Raw genomic sequence first — 19,109 nt, 5'->3', positions numbered from 1 at the left:
TCTTTGGTGTTTCCATGTTTTCTACAAAACAAAACCGGAAATTGAGGGGTTATGACGTCATTGGCAGGCGACACAATGACACTATGGACACGGTCCGTGTCACTAGTTAAAATTGCTTATTTCTCTGGATTTAAACATTCTTCGAAACGTTTGGGATAATGTAAATACACAAGTCAGCAAAATATATAACACTGTTCTAGTGGTTTTTGGATATTTTAATAAAAAAATCTTACATATTGTGCCTTTAAAGGAATAGTTAATCCAAGAAATGTTCTGAAAATTTCCTCACCCTCAGGCCATTCAAGATGAGTAGATGAGATGATTTCTTCATCAGATTTTGGAGAAATGTAGCATTGCATCACTTGCTCACCAATGGCTCCTCTGCAGTGAATGGGTGCCGTCAGAATGAGAGTCCAAACAGCTGATAAAAACATCACAATAATCCACACCACTCCAGTCCAGCAATTAATGTCTTGAGAAACCGAATGCTGCATGTTTGTAAGAAACTAATTAATCAAGACATTTTTAACTTTGAATCATTGTTTCCAGCTAAAATATAAGTCCATAATCCATAATAACACTTCCTCCAGTGAAAAGGTAGTTTGGTTTGAATCAGGAGATAAATCTGCACAGATCAAGCACCGTTTACAAGCCAAAACAGTTCTAAACAAATATATGGGATTTTGATGTCTTTTTTCACTGGAGGAAGCGATATCATGGATAATGGACTTTTGGTATTTTGGCCAGAAGAAACGGTTTGGAGTTAAAATGCCTTAATGATATATTTGTTTCTTACAAACACACAGCTTTTTGCTTCACAAGTTGTTAATTGGAGTTGTGTGGATTGTGATGTTTTTATCAGCTGTTTGGACTCTCATTCTGACGGCACCCATTCACTGCAGAGGATCCATTGGTGAGCAAGTGATGCAATGCTACATTTCTCCAAATCTGATGAAGAAACAAACTCACCTATATCTTGGATGGCCTTTAAATTTTCAGCAATTTAAAAGCTATTCTTTTAAGGAGCATGAAGTTAAAGTTTCAAGAACAATGATTTATTAAGATCATTCTAAATTGATGTGTGATGATGTGCTCTTTTCAGGTCATTCGTGTCATTCGGTCCTCGTAATAGATCGATAGGGGCAGCCGCCAAAAGCCAGGTAGATGTTTATTTATTTTAAATAAATAAGAAAATGTATTGCATGGATGGGGAGAAGTTGTAATGGTAATTTCTGCTCCCATAACAAGGTGGTCACAAACTGCAAGAACACTGTGCAGGGTTTTAAGCGATTCCATGGCAGGGCATTTAGTGACCCGTATGTTCAGGCGGCAAAGTCCAGCCTGGTCTTTGATCTCGCTCAGATGCCAACTGGAACCACTGGTATTAAGGTAAGACTAATTAAACAGCAGAGATCGTGCCAGAGAGTCACGTGTGTGTTGTAACAGCTGCTCTGTTCAGTTGTGGCTATTTCACAGTGCTTTATGCTGTCTGTCTCCACAGGTCATGTATATGGAGGAGGAGAAGGTGTTCAGCATTGAGCAGGTCACTGCCATGCTGCTGACCAAACTGAAGGAGACCGCTGAAGCTGCGCTCAAGAAACCCGTGGCAGACTGCGTCATCTCTGTACGCCTCTTCTGTCTTTCTAAGTATACTTAAAATATTCTTCTCTAGAACTGCTAAATGCAAAGAGTGGTGTGGTCATCTTCTGTAAGAGCTGTGATATATGAGGCCGTCAATAATAACATCATATAGATGGCACTTGGGAAAAGGCAGATTTAAATTCCGAATACTAAAAGTAATCATATGGTGTGTGTGTGTGTGTGTGTTAAATACACTTTTTTGTTAACCTAACCACAATGAAAGCGTGCAAACTGAGTCAAACTCCAGTACTAATGGCAGATTTTGAAACTCTTATCTCAACTGCTTGATTGTTTTATTGTCAGAAATACAAACTTTATTATTGCCTGTATATTAAAAGTTAGATACATATAGTACATCATACTTAACCTGCGTGCACACAGTACACTTTTGCAAAGCTGTGTGTGTATATATATATATATATATATGTATATGTATATGTGTCTGTGTCTAATTTTATCTGCATACATAAAGTATATTCACATAAGGCGATACATACTATGTTGCAAATCTCAACGCTTGATTGCTTGTATCATCACAAAATGTAAATTCTATTATTGTCTAACTTTAATCTGCTAAATGTGACTGTATGGTGTGAATATATTAAGGTATTATATATATTAACATTATGATTTTATGTAAAGCTGCTTTGAATACATTTGCCTTGACCTCACATCAGCGTTTTTCGCCTCTGATTTGATTTTGAGTTGAGCATTTCTCACTTCTTCTGATTCTCTTGCCGTTTGTTCTGCTCCATTGTCAGTCCCAGAAACATCAATGATGCAATTTTCAGAATATTGCATTATGCATGTTTTTATTTCTTAGGTGTTGTAGTTACTATGTAATGAATGTGAGTAGTTATTGTTTCTTTTTGGTTTTTTCATGCTCTTGCATAGGTTCCCAGCTTCTTTACTGATGCCGAGAGAAGATCAGTCATGGATGCTGCACAGATCGCAGGCCTTAACTGTCTCAGACTCATGAATGACACTACAGCAGGTAAAATACTTCAGATGCATTTAGTTCACCCAAAAATGAAACCTCTGTCATTATGTCATGCCAGACCTATATTAGTTCTGTGAAACACAAAGGAAAAAGTTATGCTGAATATTTGAGCTATTCCTTTTCCAACAAAACAGAAATGTATTGAACTGCGTCAGGTCCCCAAAGCGTTAAAAATACAAGCAAAAGTGTTTCTATATAACTCTTTAACTCTACTTTTAGTTTTAAGAGTTTAATGTGTTAACTGTAATTGTAGTTGCGCTGGCGTATGGGATCTACAAACAGGACCTGCCTGCTCCTGAGGAAAAGCCCAGGACTGTGGTGTTCGTGGATGTTGGCCACGCTGGTTACCAGGTCTCTGTGTGTGCCTTTAACAAGGGCAAGTTGAAGGTGAGGCTTTTTCTCCACATACTTTCTATGGTGCTAGTTCTTAACCGTCACAGCATGTTAATATTCAAGGCAGGGCTAGGTTATTATTGTTAACTAAATCTAAAACTATTAAAACATAAAATAAAATGATTAAATGAAAAACTCATTTCAGTTAGTTGCCTAAACTGAATTTATTTAATTTTTTTTATAGTTTAAGTTGAAACACTAAAATTACTAACTGGAAAGAAAAAAACAACTACAACAAAAACTAAAGCTAAACCGAAACTAAAAGTGAAATTAAACCTTTAAAAGTGACATTAAACCTGAATAGTAATTTAAAATAAACAAAAGCTAATAAAAATTACAAAAGCACTTAACAAAATTACTAAAAATTGTGCTAACATTAAAATAAAAACAGTAAGTATAAAAATAAAAGCTTAAAATATGAACTAACTGTAATAGCATATACATGATACTAAAACAACATGAATTTAGATTGGAATGCTCAATCACACTATTATTATTATTATTAGAGGTGGGTCAAGCTTAAATCTGATTAGTGAGATAAGCTATAATTAAATTTTTCTATGTGCTTTTATAAATTTAGAGAAAAACATTTCAGAGAATAGCTGTGACGTAATTACTATGAGAAGAGTTTGAGCTCTGATGACGACACCGCTGTTTCACGTTTGATGACAGCGTTTGACATGCACTTCACGTTTATTCCGGCACCTTTAGTTCTGCTAATGCTTACAGATCTGGGCTTTATCACAGTACAATAAATAACCTATTCAGTGAAACATGATTCTGTAAATACATTGAAGTGTCTGTATTTGACATATCGCATGTGTTTAAATATTGGACTACACGGGTATCTCGGCCATCTTGACCGTATTATGTTTGACTTGTTAAACACTGTATTATGTTTTTTTCCCCCTCCTATAACCAGGACTGAAGAAAGAGGACATCTATGCAGTGGAGATCATGGGCGGCGCCTCCAGGACTCCAGCCATCAAAGACAGAATCAGCAAATTTTTCGGAAAGGAACTGAGTACGACGTTGAATGCGGACGAGGCTGTGGCCAGAGGATGTGCACTGCAAGTTAGTTCTCGGTCATGGACTATTTGATTGCCGATGCCGATATCTTCGAGCGCAGAGTGGCACATGGCTGATATAAACTCGATATATATATCACACTATTTAATTGAAAGATAGTAAACACACATACATGGCAATTGCTGCAATTTAATTTCTATTTGTTTTACATAACTTTTACTGAATTATATAATTTTAAAATTCAGTTGATTAAAAAAATTATAATTAATCTGTAAAATAATTAAGGGATAATCCACCGCTATAATTTACTAATTTAATGCACGGTGTGGAGGCAATGAACCACCCGACACGAAGCAGTGCATCAAATTCATTTAATGCACCGCTAGTCGTGCATTATCCTGCTTATACCATGGACATTTGCCAGCACTGTCAAGTTAAAGCGGTTAATGATTTTTGCAGCGCAATATTTGACCGGAACGGTAAAAATGACGGTTATTTTCATCAGTTACGGCTCATTATTCTGCCCGCTTTAAATCAGACACAGAGATGAAATAGAGAGGTAAGATCGCATTTATTTGAATGAATAAATTATAGCATTTATTTGAATTAATTATCGATCGAGAAAGAGAGATGAAAGTTGTGTGTGTGAATTACCTGCATCTGTGCATCTCTCTCTACAAACAATGAAGCTGTTTAGTTACTTCAAAAACAGCGATTTTACCTCCTTGTTGCTGAGAAACATAATTTAGTATCAAAGCTATTTTATTAATAAAAGTCGCGGAGCAGCGTTAACAACAAGTTTCTATACTCACAAATGTTTCTGTGTGTGTGTGTGTGCATCAATGAAAGCAGCTCATTACTATAGAACGTGATTAAACTGACTTGGAACTACCTGTGCATTAAACAGTTTTAATGTATACCTGCCAGCCAATCAGAATCCAGTATTCAGACAGACCATGGTATAAAGTGATTCTATTATGTTTTTTTTCCCCACCACAAATAATGAAATTGGTAGCAATATGAATAAAGGAAGTAAGCGCTGTAACTAACAGTGCACTCAGTAATCTGGTAAGTGTGCACTGATTTAAAGTTTTTCGATCACTGGTGTCCAGCGACAGCACAACTCTCCTGTCCACGGTCAGTTCTTACAGACCGACCGTTAAACACCCTACACAGAGAACAGGACAGGATAAACTGAAATAGTCAATTCTGCTCATAGATCTGAAGCTGTTGGATCATTATGTGACTGCACGTTACTTTACGGAGAGCTTACGACCAACTAATTACATTCTGCCTTAAGAGCAAATGGTGCAACCAAACGAAGTACAGAGTTACAAACGAGCTAGTAGTTACTAAGCCTTAAGTGTGAAATTTACGTTCCAATTTAAGAACTGGCTGTGCAACCCTACCAGGCTACTAACAAAATGCAAGTAGCTACATTAAAGCTGTTTAATATCATTTTAAATGTATAATTATCAGATTAAATAATTTTGTAACCACAGAATTGTGAAAATAACTTCCTGTGATGGTTTGTACCACCAGTACAACATAAGAGTTCATTTTTCTGCTGTTTCTCATAATAACTGCCTACAGTGTTTCCTAGTGTTGCAAACGAATGTTCATTGTTCCTCAGTGTGCAATCCTGTCGCCCGCCTTCAAAGTGCGCGAGTTTTCCATCACAGAAGTGGTTCCCTACCCCATCGCTCTGAAGTGGACCTCAGCAGCTGATGAAGGCGTCAGGTGCGTTCTTGGTTCTGTGTGTGTCATGATTAACTCTTAGTTCACTGTTTTAATAGTCACATGCTGTCTTGCACTGCAGTGATTGCGAAGTTTTCCCGAAGAACCATGCCGCCCCCTTCTCTAAAGTGTTAACTTTCTACCGGAGGGAGCCTTTCTCTTTAGAGGCCTACTACAACAATCCCAAAGAGTTGCCATATTCGGATCCTACCATAGGTGTGTTGGGAATGCTCTGCACAGTACTGCTTCATTTAGTACATTACACTAGTCCATACAAAACAAAACAAAAAAGTCATATTCAGAAGCCGATCATTTTACTCTAATAAAGTGTGAAAATAACAAACAAACGGGTTGCATTTTATTTTACAGTATGTGCATTCATAAAAAAATTTATTTGCATTTTTTTTTTCTTTTCGTTTAATGATTTTCCATTAAAGACTTTGTAATGTAGCACAGAGTGTAAGTGCATTGATTCAGCAACCACAGTCGCAAACAATATAGTTGCGTTTCATGTTTGGCTTTAATACAGTTCATCACTGAGAAGGTTTGCTCACAGGTTTATTTGCAGCAAACTGCACAAGCGGCCCTGTGAAGGAATCGCAATGGAGATCGCTAAACTCCAACATACTTGTTTGTCAATGTTTTCAGATCATCAGCGCATTTTTTGTAGTGCAGAGAGTGTGTGTGCTCAAGATGATTGTGTTGCCAGGTTGTGAAGATGGGCTGAAAAAGTCCATCTAAGAGTTTGCATACATTATTGGGAGTTTAATCTCTTGATATCTGTCAACCGGAGGCTTGTTATCAATGCAAGATAATGTAAATGTCAAATAAAAAACAATGTTTACAGGATTCAATCAGCGAGCTAGCTTCACAGACAATTATGCTTAATCGAGAGAACCATAAATCATGATTATGATTAATTGTGCAACCCTATTGGCTCATTTTTCCTGCCGCAGGCCAGTTTACCATCCAGAAGGTGGTGCCTCAGCCGTCAGGCGAGAGCTCGAAGGTGAAGGTGAAGGTGCGTGTGAATGTGCATGGGGTCTTCAGTGTGTCCAGCGCCTCCCTGGTGGAGGTTGTGAAGTCTGCTGAGGGAGAGGAACCCATGGAGATGGACACTCCAGTCAAAGAAGATGAGGTAAAGTCATCACTGCTGATGGCATTTCTAATGGTTTTGTCTTATCCCATCACATCAGGGGATCCACTTGGCACAGAGCAGTTAGCTCTAAAGAATTAGCTCTAAAAATTAGACTTGTTTTGTGAGCATTAGAAAAAAATGTAAACGTGGAAGGGAATCCCCTTACTGTCCTTCTGCGTGTGTACAGAATACAGGAGTCTCTCCTGAAATGAATACTGTTGAGATTTATAACCATAGCTGAAGCTTATATGGAAGCTTATTTCTGCTACAGAATAAAAATATTAAAAAAAAAGGTCTTTGCAAATTTCTCACAATTTAGATTTCTCAAAATTGCAAATTGCAAGTTGCAAGTTCTAAACTCAAAATTCTGACTTTTTTTCCCTTTGAATTCAGAAGTGTGAAGGGGGGGGGGTAAAGGTCAGAATTGTGAGCCTAAAAAGTCGCAGTTGCTATTATTATTAATTTATTTTTCATTCTGTGGTGGAAATAATCTTCCATACATTTACACTTGTGAGATGCAAAAACAAAAGTTTATAAGACCATTCAAAATGACTCCTAAAGCTCGAGTGTGTTTGTGGCCATAGTCATTTACAAGACCCTGTGAACATTCATTGTATTTGCTCTTTAAAGAACAAGATGCAAGTGGATCAGGAAGTACAGAAGGCTCAAGGAGATGATCAGAAAGAACATGCTGATAAGAAATCAGACACTGAAGACATGGAGGTGTGTGAATACACTTGCACACCAACACCAAATATACAGCATTTCAACAAATACAAAGCATGCATTTCCAATTGCAGCCTGCCTGTTGTGCATGTAAAAACAGTTCATTCCTTCTGACAGACTGATGCTTTTATTATTTGCATTTTATTGTCATATGAAATATCTAAATGTAAAAGAAACCAAGGAATAAAAAAGGGACATAAAATCAAAAATGTAATTTTTAAATGGCATTGTACAGCTTGTATGCGCCCTCACATGAATATTATACCAGGCTTATGTTTGAGAAAAGCCACATTTTGCATTGGCAACCCAACACGGTATCAAAAGTGAACTGCATTGGTCCGATTTCATACAAAATGATTCAAATGACACAGGTAGGAAAAATTAGCAATTTTGGTTCATAACTGTATCTTGTAATTTGTTGGTTTCAGACTCTCGACAGCCAGTTATTCACTGCAGGAAACACATTGTTGTGATTTTTGTGCTTTGTAGTCTGGACAGTCTTTGAACATTGCATGGTTTCAATGGTGTTTTTCACAATACACATTGTTTCAAAGCAGTTTTACAGAAGATTTAAGTGGCAGTGGTGAACTGGAGATCTGTGGCAAGAGAAATAACTCCGTATGGTGGAGAGGAAAACTTTGAGAGAAACAAATAAATGTTGATTTGACCAAAATACACAGTACAGGAAGAGTCATGCGATTGATTAAACGGACATAATGCGTTGGATTACTGCATCACTTCGCCTGTTTAATGGTAAAACAAAGTCTGATTGGACACAATTTGACATCAATAACAAAGACATGGGAGCCTTTTTTCCCCCTTTGAATCCCACAACCCACCACTGCTCTACAACACTTAATGTTTGCAATGAAAAATGGGAAATTAACTAACTATAATGACTTTTAGACTTCAACAGAAGACAACAAACAGGAGGAGAAGAAGAATGAACAGCCTCCACAAGCCAAGAAAGCCAAAGTGAAAACAAAGACGGTGGATCTTCCCATCGAGAACAGCCTGAACTGGCAGCTGGCCGGTGAAGCGCTCAATCTGTTCGTGGAGAATGAGGTACGGCACAATGCGCAAAGCACTCGAACCACACCACAGCGATCAGTTTCTCTGATTAGCGTTCTGTAGGAGAAGCTAGAGCTGCACGATTTGTTTCAAAAAGAGATCATGATTCTCCCACGATTCTGAACTAAAGTAAAATAGCATGTAATTTACTAGAGGCTGTATTTGCTGCAGTCTATTAAAATGTTTAATTTGAATGAATTAAGAAAAATTGGTTTGAATGAACGATTCAATGATTCACTCATAAATACTTGACTTGTTTCATTACTGGATGAATCCGTGTTTTTGAACGAATCTTTAAAATGAATGAATCCATGACAAATAATTTTTTATGACAGTCAATTGTCGCCACCTAGTGTCAATCAAAACAAATGTTATTTGAAGAGCTAAATACTTTTTAAAAGGTGATTTACTCCATTTGGATTGCTACAGTAGACATCAGTGTTTATATCCAAACTATAAACCTTTATCCCAGTACTTCTGTGATTAATATGAATGACTATGTGGTTGAAAAGAAGCTGTTTGTGAAGCTGTTTCGGCAGCGCGAACGCAGATTTTAATGTTTTGGCATGACTTTGACAATGATTTGCCTGTGTCTATTAAACTTTTGACATTTAGAAATAAGATCATGTGGGGGTTTTATTCGAGATTGCAGACTTTTGACGATTAATCGTGCAGCTTTAGGAGAAACACTGAAGGATTTGTTCCCTTTTGCATGTGCATGAAACACCACTCACACAAAAGTCACTTATAAAACCAAGCAACTTTCTTTTATTCTTTTTTTCTTCTTCATATCGCTTGATAAAGTTTACTGGAATATAAAAATGACTTAATCAGTGCTGGGTAGATTACTTACAAATTGTAGTTTGTTACTGATTACAGATTACATGATGAAAACTGTAGTTAGTAACTTAATCAAGGTTACTCATTTTAGGTTGTTATTATTATAGATTACTTTTTATCTACTTTACCATTAAATGTAACATATTGAAATAAAAAAGCAAAGAGAAAGAAAATATATACATTTTTTATATCAACATCATAAAATGCATTAAACATTACATTACACCAGTGTTTCCTGAACTGGGCTTAATGTAAGAACTACAGTGCATTTGTAAGTGAAAATGAACAATTAATTAAATCATAAACAATTTAAACACTTGAACACTGATAAATGACTGTCTGCCAATCCAGGCGCCTCTTCTAGAGTTGGTTGCTGACGTTGTGTTTTCTTGCCTGTAGGGGAAGATGATTATGCAGGATAAACTGGAGAAAGAAAGAAACGATGCAAAGAACTATGTGGAGGAATATGTTTATGAAATGAGAGACAAACTGCACGGAGTGCTGGAGAACTTTGTCAGCGAGGCTGTGAGTGTCTACATGCATTTGCCTTCATTCATAAAGATACCTGTGTTTATAAGTAATGGTTTTTATTAAGCAACGTCTTTCAATTCAGGATCGAGATTCTTTCTCCTTGAAACTGGAGGACACTGAAAACTGGTTGTATGAAGAAGGAGAGGACCAGCAGAAGCAAGTATACATCGATAAACTGGTGGAGTTGAAGGTAGGTGTGGATGTGTGACTGATTTGTTGACATTTGAAACTGTCGACCTTTAAAAAGAATGAACAAAAAAAAACATTTGCTCCTAGAAACTGGGAGAGCCGATTCAGAACCGATACACGGAGGCAGAGGAGCGGCCAAAAGCTTTGGATGAGCTCGGAAGGCAAATCCAGCAGTACACGAAAGTCGTCGAGGCTTATAAGGCCAAGGTAATCACTCATTAAGTCCAGTCACATTTATTTATATAGCGTTTTATACAATACAGACTTTTTCAAAGCAGCTTCACATTAGCAAACAGTAAAATAAGAGTAATAATATTGTTAAATTGAAACATTTAACTTCAGCTGTAAAGCAGCTCTACAGAAGACAAGAGTAATTTTTTTTCAGCTCAAGATTTAGTTTATTTCAATAACGGTGTCAAAGTTAGTGCTTGTTTTGTTTTCATCCAATATGTCAGTGCAGTTGAATCTAAAAAAATTGCTGAATATTAAAGGTAGGGTAGGTGATTTCGGAGAGGCTAGCAATAGCACGCTAGCTTTGAAAGCATAAGATCTCACCCTCCCTGCAAATCACTCTCCAAAGCCACGCCTCCTCGAAAACACAGGCAGATCAGAGGCTAACCAGCGACACGATGAGAGACAGCGTTGGTGGAGGATTGAATGCAACGCTGTCAGATTACCTCATGTCGCAAAAAATTACTGTACAAAGTGCAAAATATTACAATAATAACGGCTTCCATTCTCGCTTGCTCTGCAGTAGCATAATGGAAAGCGCTGATGATATATCATGTCTGTGTGAACAGGGTGCGTGCAGGTTTGCAAATACATACACTGACAGGCAGGTAGGACAGCCTATCGTAGCCCTCGGACTGAGAGATATGATTGGACGAACATTTTGTGTCCTATGACTTCCACAGACAATATAAATACATTTAGACCAGTTAAATTAGTGATTGCTGTCGGGATGTGAAGAGACTTTCAACCAGCATAACAAAAAATGTTTTTGAACCAAATCACCTACCCTGCCTTTAAGTGTCTTTTAAACCCCATTAGTTTCTTTCATAGGGTAACATTGTTGAAAACATTTGGATGAACCACATTATTTGTTAATTCTCAAAACTCAGGATGAGCTGTATGATCATTTGGATGAGCTGGAGATGATGAAGGTGGACAAGCAGATGAATGAAGCCATGACCTGGATGAACAACAAAATGAATCTGCAGAGCAAACAGAGTCTCAGCCAGGACCCTGTGGTTAAAGCCCAAGAGATTCAGGCCAAAACAAAGGTACAAACTTTAGTATTTTGGTTATCCGTATGGCTCAAAATCAGCTAAGGGGTACTTAAATGTAACGAATCATGTAAAAATGTATAATGTTTTATTGTAAAATGAAACCAAATTTGATCAAACTTTGAAGATAGTGAGAAGATACTGATCAAACTACATTTTATTAAAAAAAAAACGTCAAGTTCCAGAAATGTCAGCATATGAGAATCAAATTGGACGACTACATGGACTCATCTCATGATCACTCATTTAACAGTTTTAATCTATCGCCAAAATTATGAAAAATTATTGAAAATATTCAAATTAGGAATGTCAGAATCATAGTCAGAATGTGTGGTTTGTACATAAAAAACAAAAACTATGTATTATGTAAATCCTTGTGTATTACGTACATTAAGGTCTCTGACAACAGCATGTTGAAGCCGCTCGGACCGCTATTTTCTCCTTCTCCGAAAGATGACGATGACGTAGTCAAAACATCTGGCAGTGTGGTTTTTCCAGGATATGCATGTACTCGTTGGACCGCTTCTTGTAAATACTACTGTGTATTGTGCACATTTGTTTTTGACAGACATTGATGTCATGATATTCAAATTTGTGGATTGGAAAACACATGGATCTTTAGGTAGTAATTATTATTTCTTAGCCAGCAGCAGGTATTTAGTGAAGTGATTGATGCCTGTGAGTGTTATGTCCATGTTTTTAGTTCTAACATTCCAACCGGCAACCGGCCTAAAGCTGCGGTCACACTAGACGTCGAGCGTGCAAAATTTCTTCAGTCCTTTTAAAAACTTGTGCTGCAGAATTAAATTTCTGTTCTTTTAATTCAGCTATGAGGTCATGCTTATGACGTATCAATCTGATACGAGTTCGCAGATCACAGTTCACCAAACTTGAACTTTGGAACACAGCAACTTCGCATGAGCTTGCTTTTCCGCTCTCCCGCATTTGCATGCGTATGATGGACGTGATCATGTGTGTAAGGGGTGAGAATATGTTTGATTTCTGGGTATTATAAAACACGTTGGAGATGTTCGAAATGCTTTCTGTGTCGCTCATTATACTTTTTTTACAGAATGAAGCTAACTTCATGACTTCACTGACATGATTGGCTTGTCAAAAATGTTACGTTCTGTAACATTTACTGTTGCAAACTTGTTAACTTTTGTAAATCAAGTTAATTTTTTACTAGGTAAGGAGTGGTTTTGATGCACAAAGTTGTCTTTATTGTCTCTTATAACCCAAATCTTTTATTTAAACCCATGAAAATGCAGATCCTGCTATAAATAATAGTGAAAAATCACTTTTTAAACCTGTTGTTTCAGTTCGCTTAGCAGGTTTTGGCCCATGTATGTCCTCTTGAGAACTGAATCTTCTAACTATATCTTCATCATTACACAGGAGCTGTATTCTGCTTGCAATCATATCGTCACCAAACCCAAGCCCAAAGTGGAGCCTCCAAAGGAGGAGACGGCAGCCGAACAGAATGGCCCTGTTAACGGACAGGAGGGTTCAGAGGCCCAAACGGGCAACCCAGAGAAGGGCCAAGCCGCCCCAGAAACCACAGAGGCCAAGCTTCCTGAAATGGACATCAACTAAGTTCGCCCGGCCCTCTGCACCAGCCTCTTATATGGAATTAACCGACATCAGACATGTGAATTGTTAAATTATTGGAATATTAACTTCCTCAGAGATATTTCAAGTAAATATTTTATTTCAAGTGGTTTGGCTGACAAAAGTGTTTGAGAATCCCTGCATTACATGAACAAACATTAATAAACATGAAAACAGCAGTGACATTACATGCCCAAAGTCTTCCAGCTCTGAAATATTTTAGTCCTGCAGAACCAACAGTTACTGAAGGTCTCTATGTATGATGACGACATTGTGTTTCACAGCTACATCACCAGTGTTTAGTAACTCAAGCACAATTATTTGTTTCAGTTATTGGTTTTGCAAATTTATTCACATGACATTTGTAAGCATTTCAGTTTATATTATATAATTATTTAATAACATGGGCTAATAAAGAAAGAAGGTTTCCCAGCTCTATTATCATTTTATGGCAGCTAAGCGCTTTATTACCTCACGGCTTAATATGTATTAGGACCACTGATCTATAATATATAACATATATAGATCAGTGATTAGGACTGATAAATTATACTAACGTTGCCTGGTAACGTTCCTCGAGCGCTCAGCTGTTAATTTGTGGACCACGCCCACTTTAACGACCGCAACAGTTAAAGATCGGGTTTGTGCGATTGTAGTATAGTTTCTCAAGTATGATTGTTAGGAAAGCGTCAAGTGGAAAAAAACCCGGGCGCAACGTGACGCCAATGAGAGCTGCGCCGTCCTACAGTATGAAGCGTTTCACATCTAATTCTGCGCTAATTATCGACACGTTATAACTGTCATTTTTTAACTCCTAGATTTTCAAAGGCATGGAAATTTACTTTCCCTTCAGCCTGAGGCTTATTCATTTCACTTTTGGTGTGAAAAGGCTTTTATATTTGCCAAAAATATAACTTTTTTTTTTTATTTTAAAAACAAACAAGCAAGCCCTGTCCAGATTTAAAAAGTAACGCAAAAGTAACGTAACACATTACTTTCCATAAAAAGTAACTAAGTAACGTAATCAGTTACTTTTTTAGGGAGTAACGCAATATTGTAATGCATTACTTTTAACAGTAACTTTCCCCAACACTGCTCATATATACACTCCATGTTTTATTTAAGTATATTTGCGCTTCTCGAACAATTTTGATCTGCCAGTCGTGAGTCTTTCATGCAATTAACTCTGCTCCTGTTTTTGCATAATGATCTGATTTGTTATTGTCTTTATAAAAGTCAACAGTGTTGTTGCCAGTGTTGGGAAGGTTACTTTGGAAATGTAATAGGTTACAGATTACAAATTACCCTATTTAAAATGTAATAAGTAGTGTAACCATTCCAATCACTTTATTAAAGTAGTGTAACTGATCTTATTTGATTACTTTTTTAGTACTTTTCTAATGAATGTTTTCAACTGTTGTATTTTCAAATACTTAAAGAAGGCAGGGTTAACATTACAGTAGTACTCAACACTAATTACTGTCAGACTTTCAAAATCCTTCACTTGAATTAAGATGATAAAAATGTAATTTTAAAGCACAGCCACCACAAAATCCGACTTTAGCACCGCTTTTTACTTTGAGATCGTTGTGAGGTTAAATACAGATTTAAATTCATAACAAGATATAGTTTACTGGCTATGATGCTGTTTTTGAAATCAAATCTATGCATAGTTATGACAGGAAACACTGGCATCTAACAATGCCTTGGGGAAAAAAAGTTAATCTTAAAAAATAAAGCATACACATAAACCCAAATAGGAAATAAAACAGTTATCGAATAAGCATGTGTCCTGAAACATTGGTGCCTCGTATTTTAAAGCATCCAATGCAATTAAGGAAAGAAATCAATTAAATCTGTATGTGTGTGAAAATATTCAGATGTACAACATTTGCCATGTTATCATTACATGTGACCTACCAGCGTCAGTTGTGTCACTTCACTGCCATTCACAAATCCTCTCCTGTGGCCTCATGGGATAGTAAAGTGTCCATCACATGCACGCTTCACAATCTCACTGAAAGAATAGGTCATCCAGGAATGTTTTGCCTACTGTTTTAATGCATACTGTAAATTCGGACACATTTATTTTGTCACATACTGTTTTTTTGTTTACTTACTATATAGTAGGGAAATATGTGATTTTGGGTGCAGCCTCATTCAAATCTCGCATACACATGTGGAACATTATCATGCAACACAGCATGAACTACTTAATATTCATGAGCTAAACCTTCACTGGCATGGTGGAAGATGGTTATGAGCATCATGTTTGCTACTAAAGTGATAAATGCGTTTCTTTATTCTGCGAATTTCAGTTCCAGAGCTATAAAGGCAGGTGGAAGATGTCTGAATGGCCAGTCGTTGATTTCAGGATGCAGGAGAGGTCATGCTGAGGTACGAGCGCTCTATCACTGCTGAGCTCTAACAAGGAGTTTGTGTGAATGAGTCTAAAATCTGCAAGCTGTACGAGTCAGACTGGGTCTGCAGACAGCCATATGGTGTCTAGTAGTGTAACAACTCTCCTCTGCTCTCAGCAGGGCATGTCGACTCCCAGTGCCTCCAAGGACTTCAGCCAGGACTCCACAAGTTGGTTTTGAAGCTCCCTGTTCAATGCTTTGAGTGGTTATATTTCCTCACAGACCTATGCAGATCTGTTCTCTGTTCTTGACCAGGTCTAACGATGCCCTCTGGTGTTTCCAGCTTCTTGTTGGATTGCTTGGATGTTGATTCTCCAGCTTCAAACACGGACTCGACGCTTTCATCCATCGAGGAGTTTCGCAAAACTGACAATTATGGTATAATTAGTTTTAGAACTCTGATTAAAAGTTCAGCCAAAAATGTATGTCAGTGTCTCAGAACAAATCATTAGATGCAATGTTTGACTTTCTAGTGCTTGCAGTGAACATTACTGTTTGGGTATCTCTCATGACACTCAGATGAGGGGACGGCCTTACTTGATGAAGATGGGATGATGAACACCGTGAAAAACTCAACTCTTCTAGATCACAGCCATGCGCAGGAGTTAGCGCTGCAGCAGCCTCCGAATCTCTCCTCCATTCTCGGTATGTCATGGCTGTTTATCATTCATAGCTGCTATTAATGCAGTGACTGCTGATGCATTTCACACAAATGTTTTAGAGCCGTGTTGTCAATATGAAAGGCTGTTTGACATTTATTTTATGCAGAACTATCATTAAACCCTGCTGAAGAGAAATCGTTTTCTTTGTCACCCATTTGGTAAGGCCTTTATACATGCATATATACACAGACTATTCAAATTATATGTATACTGTTAGGGGTGTGTGTGTGTGTGTATATGTATATGTATGTGTGTATGTGTGTGTATATATATATAAAGAGAGAGTACTTGTCAAAAGTTTGGAAACATGATTTTTAAAAGTTTTTAATGAAGTCTCTTCTGCTCATCAAGGCTGCATTTATTTGATAAATATTACGAAATATTATTGTCATTTGAAATAGCTATTTTCTATTTGAATATATTGTAAAATGTAATTTATTTCTGTGATGCAAAGCTGAATTTTCAGCATCATTACTCCAGTCTTCAGTGTCACATGATCCTTCAGAAATCATTCTAATATGCTGATTTGCTGCTTTATTATTGAAGATCAGTTATTAATAATGGTTTACATTTTTATCAATGTTTTTGCAACTTAATATTTTGTGGAAACTTTTTTGTTCTGGATTCTTTGATAAATAGAAAGTTCAAAAGAACAGCGTTTATTTGAAATAGAATCTTTTGTAACATTATAAAAGTTTTCACTGTCATTTTTCATATTTGCTGAATAAAAAGCATTAATTTCTATTAAACACAAACACATCACAGGGAAAAATTACATTTTAAAATATATTACAATAGAAATGTTTTTGTTTTATTGTAATTGTAATTTATTTTGAGCCTTGTTGAGTACAAGAGACTTGATTTAAAAACATTTAAAAATCGTAATGTTTCCAAACTTTTGACAAGCACTGTATAATATGTGCTTAAGGTCATCACAAAGAATTTACTTTAATTATATATTTCTCAGCCTCTCTCCTTTACGTGTGCCCTCTGAAACCTTGGCATCAGATATTGCATCAGGTACTTGAGTTTCACTCCGTGGAAGTTTTAAATACAGTAGACGGCATGTCTTTTTTTTCCCCCTTTTTTTTTTTTTTTTAAATTAAATAAAGCTCTGTTTCCGCTGTTCGCAGGATGTGTGTTAAAATCAGCTAATGAGAGAACGCCTGTGAATACTAGGGTTGTAGTTCTTTCAGTTTCCTTCTAATTCAAATAATCCCACACCTTGCTCGTCTTTCGCATGGTCATTTTTGAACTCGTCGCAACTGACGCGAAGAAAACACATGTGAGGTCTGAGGTAAAAATTTAGTTTCCGCCCAGATAAACTTTTAAAAATAATGTATTGTTTTTCAAAAGTTTTATTTTAACTTAATTAATTAATTAAAATGTTTTAAATGCAATGTTAAAATGATGGTAATTTGAATGATAAAATCATGTTTTTCTTTTTCTTTTTCTGTCGTGTAATCGACTATTGTTTTCAGTGTCGACTAGTAGGAGCTGTACCGTTTAGTCGACTAGACCCGCACATCCCTAATTTTAAGTTATCTTGTGGCCCCTAGTGGGTCCCGGACCCCTGTTTGAGAACCACAGTGGTATTCTTTTATATTACGAGACAGGGAAATTATCAACATCATAAGACACGCTTACTAACATGGAAATAAAAGTGAACAATTTAAAATGGAAGAATTGATGAACACAATTGTAAATCAGGACAACATTAAATGGTGTACGAAGAAAACGCATGTGAGGTCTGAGGTAAAAATGTTGTTTCCGCCCAGATAAACTTTTAAAAATAATGTATTGTTTTTCAAAAGTTTTATTTTAACTTAATTAATTAATTAAAATGTTTTAAATGCAATGTTAAAATGATGGTAATTTGAATGATAAAATCATGTTTTTCTTTTTCTTTTTCTGTCGTGTAATCGACTATTGTTTTCAGTGTCGACTAGTAGGAGCTGTACCGTTTAGTCGACTAGACCCGCACATCCCTAATTTTAAGTTATCTTGTGGCCCCTAGTGGGTCCCGGACCCCTGTTTGAGAACCACAGTGGTATTCTTTTATATTACGAGACAGGGAAATTATCAACATCATAAGACACGCTTACTAACATGGAAATAAAAGTGAACAATTTAAAATGGAAGAATTGATGAACACAATTGTAAATCAGGACAACATTAAATGGTGTCTACTTTGACAAAGAGGAGCACAAGTTTTCCGTCTTTCTACTTTAAGTACAAATTCACGAAGAAACAAGGTAAAAGAGGGTATGATAGACATCGTTAGGTTGACAGAAACATGCCCCACGGGTTCCTCTCCATTACAAATAAAATCGTGCATACAACAGTTAGCGGAAGCTAGAGATTATGGTTTATAGTTTTAAATATGGATATTATTCTTACAAAAATGCATCGATATGCTTCAGGAGGCTTTTATTAATCCCTGGAGCTGTGTGGAGCACTTTTTATGATGTATTGGCGCAGTTTATTGGACTTCTATTGGACTATTAAATATTAACACCCATTCACTGCCAGTATAAAGCTTGGAAGAGCCAGGACATTTTTAAATATAACTCCGATTGTATTCGTCTGAAAGAAGAAAGTCATATACACCTAGGATGGCTTGAGGGTGAGTAAATCATGGGTCATTTTAATTTTTGGGTGAACTATCCCTTTAAAGTTATGTTAGGACAAGTGACTGTTCACACAGACAGCAGTGTTATCATTGAATGCCATAAGATCAGGACAGCAGCTGAACGTACCGTAGTATTTGAGTGTGTGCAGTGACCTTCTGACCTCTCATCCTGGATTATATCTTCTCCACACCACTGTCTCCTC

The 19,109-nt window shown here is 36.8% G+C and overlaps 2 protein-coding genes across 2 annotated transcripts in view; both read left to right on the top strand.

Moving 5' to 3' along the window:
- The window catches only part of LOC107739211 (heat shock 70 kDa protein 4-like), a 15,623-nt gene extending 2,410 nt beyond the window's left edge, over positions 1 to 13,213 (top strand). Inside the window, exons 2-17 of the mRNA XM_016551234.1 lie at positions 1,103 to 1,160; positions 1,249 to 1,389; positions 1,502 to 1,624; positions 2,536 to 2,635; positions 2,895 to 3,097; positions 3,953 to 4,108; positions 5,697 to 5,803; positions 5,883 to 6,016; positions 6,757 to 6,938; positions 7,569 to 7,661; positions 8,571 to 8,729; positions 9,975 to 10,100; positions 10,189 to 10,296; positions 10,383 to 10,502; positions 11,417 to 11,578; positions 12,980 to 13,213. Of these exons, the coding sequence (XP_016406720.1) occupies positions 1,103 to 1,160; positions 1,249 to 1,389; positions 1,502 to 1,624; positions 2,536 to 2,635; positions 2,895 to 3,097; positions 3,953 to 4,108; positions 5,697 to 5,803; positions 5,883 to 6,016; positions 6,757 to 6,938; positions 7,569 to 7,661; positions 8,571 to 8,729; positions 9,975 to 10,100; positions 10,189 to 10,296; positions 10,383 to 10,502; positions 11,417 to 11,578; positions 12,980 to 13,177 (2,170 nt within the window). The 3' untranslated portion in view covers positions 13,178 to 13,213. The remainder of the gene's footprint in view (positions 1 to 1,102; positions 1,161 to 1,248; positions 1,390 to 1,501; positions 1,625 to 2,535; positions 2,636 to 2,894; positions 3,098 to 3,952; positions 4,109 to 5,696; positions 5,804 to 5,882; positions 6,017 to 6,756; positions 6,939 to 7,568; positions 7,662 to 8,570; positions 8,730 to 9,974; positions 10,101 to 10,188; positions 10,297 to 10,382; positions 10,503 to 11,416; positions 11,579 to 12,979) is intronic.
- A 1,800-nt stretch (positions 13,214 to 15,013) lies between these two features.
- On the top strand, positions 15,014 to 17,481 carry LOC107739210 (uncharacterized). Its single transcript, XM_016551233.1, has 7 exons — positions 15,014 to 15,589; positions 15,730 to 15,781; positions 15,868 to 15,990; positions 16,132 to 16,257; positions 16,381 to 16,432; positions 17,242 to 17,294; positions 17,408 to 17,481. Exons 1-7 carry the CDS (start codon positions 15,446 to 15,448, stop codon positions 17,479 to 17,481), a joined length of 624 nt encoding a protein of 207 aa, XP_016406719.1. The 5' UTR covers positions 15,014 to 15,445.
- Positions 17,482 to 19,109: the final 1,628 nt, after the last annotated feature.

This window comes from Sinocyclocheilus rhinocerous, unplaced genomic scaffold, assembly GCF_001515625.1.
Source record: "Sinocyclocheilus rhinocerous isolate Xijiao unplaced genomic scaffold, SAMN03320098_v1.1 scaffold1847, whole genome shotgun sequence".
NCBI lineage: Eukaryota > Metazoa > Chordata > Actinopteri > Cypriniformes > Cyprinidae > Sinocyclocheilus > Sinocyclocheilus rhinocerous.
Note: the sequence above shows the minus strand (reverse complement) of the source record. Positions and strands in the feature narration are given on the sequence as shown.

What these genes read in the sequence shown, in the direction of transcription:
- LOC107739210 (XM_016551233.1), top strand. Translation starts at nt 15,446, where the DNA reads ATGGTTATGAGCATCATGTTTGCTACTAAAGTGATAAATGCGTTTCTT. An exon ending in GCAGGAGAGGTCATGCTGAG is followed by an intron (nt 15,590 to 15,729) that starts GTACGAGCGCTC and finishes CTCTGCTCTCAG; the next exon opens with CAGGGCATGTCGACTCCCAG. An exon ending in TTTTCTTTGTCACCCATTTG is followed by an intron (nt 16,433 to 17,241) that starts GTAAGGCCTTTA and finishes TATATTTCTCAG; the next exon opens with CCTCTCTCCTTTACGTGTGC.